Source organism: Phytophthora parasitica (assembly GCF_000247585.1).
Source record: "Phytophthora parasitica INRA-310 unplaced genomic scaffold supercont2.3, whole genome shotgun sequence".
Classification (NCBI taxonomy): domain Eukaryota; phylum Oomycota; class Peronosporomycetes; order Peronosporales; family Peronosporaceae; genus Phytophthora; species Phytophthora nicotianae.
The window spans coordinates 134,560-136,770 of record NW_008648989.1 but is presented as its reverse complement, the minus strand read 5'-3'; the positions used below and the strand labels follow the sequence as shown (position 1 = coordinate 136,770).

Below are 2,211 nucleotides of genomic sequence, written 5' to 3'. Positions count from 1 at the left end.
ACGGTTGTCAGGGAGTGCTCCGGCAGGGAAGCGAGACCACGTGAGTAGTGCCACCACTCAGAGCTATAAGACGTGGCGACGTTGGCGGTGGAGGGTCTTGGCGGTGGCTGGTCCATTACCAACCACTATAGGTGGACAACATTTAAACATCACAGCTGTTTAATATGTCACGAGAAACGCGATGGCCGCGGTGGTCGAGAAGCTTACGGCGGACAACATGGCGGAGTTCCTGGTAAGAAGCGTAGTGTCGCGATTTAGTGCGTTCCGCGAGCTCCTTACAGATGGCGCTTCTGCGCTTACGGAGGTGCTACCAAAAATTTGTTGCAGATGCTACAGGCAGAACAGATTAATCAGGTTCCTTAACGTCCACAGAGGATTGGCTTAGTTAAAATAGTCCACCGTACATGGACTGATTGCATGGCAACGTACATGTACAGCAATGAGCAGAACGATTGGGGGTACGTGGGCTGACTTCGCTGTATACGTAAACAACCCGGGCAAGCCTGCGTCGGGGGCATACTCGTCCATTGAGCTGGTGATCGGTAGAATATTGAGATCACTGTGCGAGCTTTCGTATGAGATGAGAGTCAGCGAGGCTGGCGAGCTAACGACGTACCACAAGAAGCTATTAATGGGGATACGGAGTGCTCACGTGTGAAGAGAGGGGTTAAGCGCGTGAACAAGAAAGGTAAGCGTGTTAATGCAATCTATGAGTGAGAGCAAAACGATCGTTCAGCACAAGAAACAGTTTGTGATTGTTTCGACAGTCTCGCGGTCGGAAAGGTTCCAAATTCGTGCAAATCTGGACCGGCGCAATGAGAATCGTCCAGCCAGAGAGTTATGCGGATTTTATGGTGACACGCAAAGACAGAGATTGAGATCCAAAGGGTTTCTGCCCAACGCTTGTTTATTTGGCTAGCTACTAGCAACCCGTAGACTATCAGGAGAAAGGGGCGCCCGACGTTAGAGATCAACTGGAATATGAAGGTGAAGTCTAAGCAGCGGCGTTATACCGAGTAGGCAAACAAAGACTCTCGAACAGCGATGACTCGTGTCCAGGCGGCAACAGCGGCTGAGTCTGGCGTACGAACGAGCCGATCCGTGGCGGGCTATGATGCGAGGAGAGGCACGAGTGAGTAGTTGGTGAGACTAGGACGACGGAAATGGTGGAACGCATTGTACAATATCTCCGAGTAGGAGCTGCGTCCAAGGAAACCGCTGTGAGTTGGACGTAAAACAGACGATGTAGCACGGAGGGCATCCGGCCTCCGAGTATGACGAATTTGGGTAAGCCGACAGGGTCATGGAAAACCTTAGATTGGGAGATGGCGTGTGTGGAATCCGTGCACTTATGGAGCACCTGGACAGAACGACGTGGTGAAGCCGAGCGGGTAGACGGATAGGGTGGGCACGTTGTAGCAGGAGGCGGCCGTGCGGTCGTATTAGTACGGCCCACAGACCAGAGGGTTACTTGACCGTTGCCAGACGATGCGTGACGGGTAAGAATGAGCATAATGCGTGTTCACGACTTAGAACAACCACTCAGCGACAAGAAATCAAAGATGGTGGTGAATCTAGGTGTGGCAAAGCAAGACTAGAAGGCCTTGCCGGGTCTGGACGAGGTCTGGAGCTAGGCAGTTAATAAATTGCGGCGTCCAACGCAAATCAAGTAACGGTAACAACGAAGAGTAAGTGAAGGACGGTGACGGACGCGTTGCCAGTAGAATATGCAAGGAAGGACGAGCGGGAATGTGTGACGGACCAGAAGAGCGGCGTGCATTCTGGCAGGAGTAGCCCCGTTCGGTCAACACAGCAACGATGGACGAACGGGAAGAGAGTGTGTAATAACAATTAGGTACGTGTAATACGGTGAAAATGGCGGCACGGTTTAACCAGATAAACAGGTGTTGATTGTATTACGTGCGAAGATCTCTTCGGCCCCGGGCTAACAAAAGTAGTAGGAAAACAAGCATACGGCAGGCTCAACAGGCGAACGGGGTAAGTGCCCTATTGCCAGCATTTATCTGTTAGATAGACTAGACAGTGTATAAATTCCTGTCGAGCGAAGCGCGGTGGTGTGCATTTGGCCTCAACCTGCGTAATGATTCCCGTTTGCGGGGTCCACTCGGCTTGTACGCATATACTCCGAGACACAAATCCTAGTAATTTTATTATCAATTAGCAATATTAAAGGAAAATGTGCATATCAAA

General features: G+C 51.0%; 1 protein-coding gene across 1 annotated transcript; it reads left to right on the top strand.

Annotated features, from left to right (window-relative positions):
* Positions 1–181: 181 nt before the first annotated feature.
* Positions 182–658, top strand: PPTG_01238 (hypothetical protein; the record flags this gene model as incomplete). The annotated part of the gene is made up of 2 exons (XM_008894472.1): positions 182–232; positions 503–658. The coding sequence occupies 2 exons, from the start codon at positions 182–184 to the stop codon at positions 656–658; spliced, it is 207 nt and encodes a 68-aa protein (XP_008892720.1).
* Between the last annotated feature and the right edge of the window lie 1,553 nt (positions 659–2,211).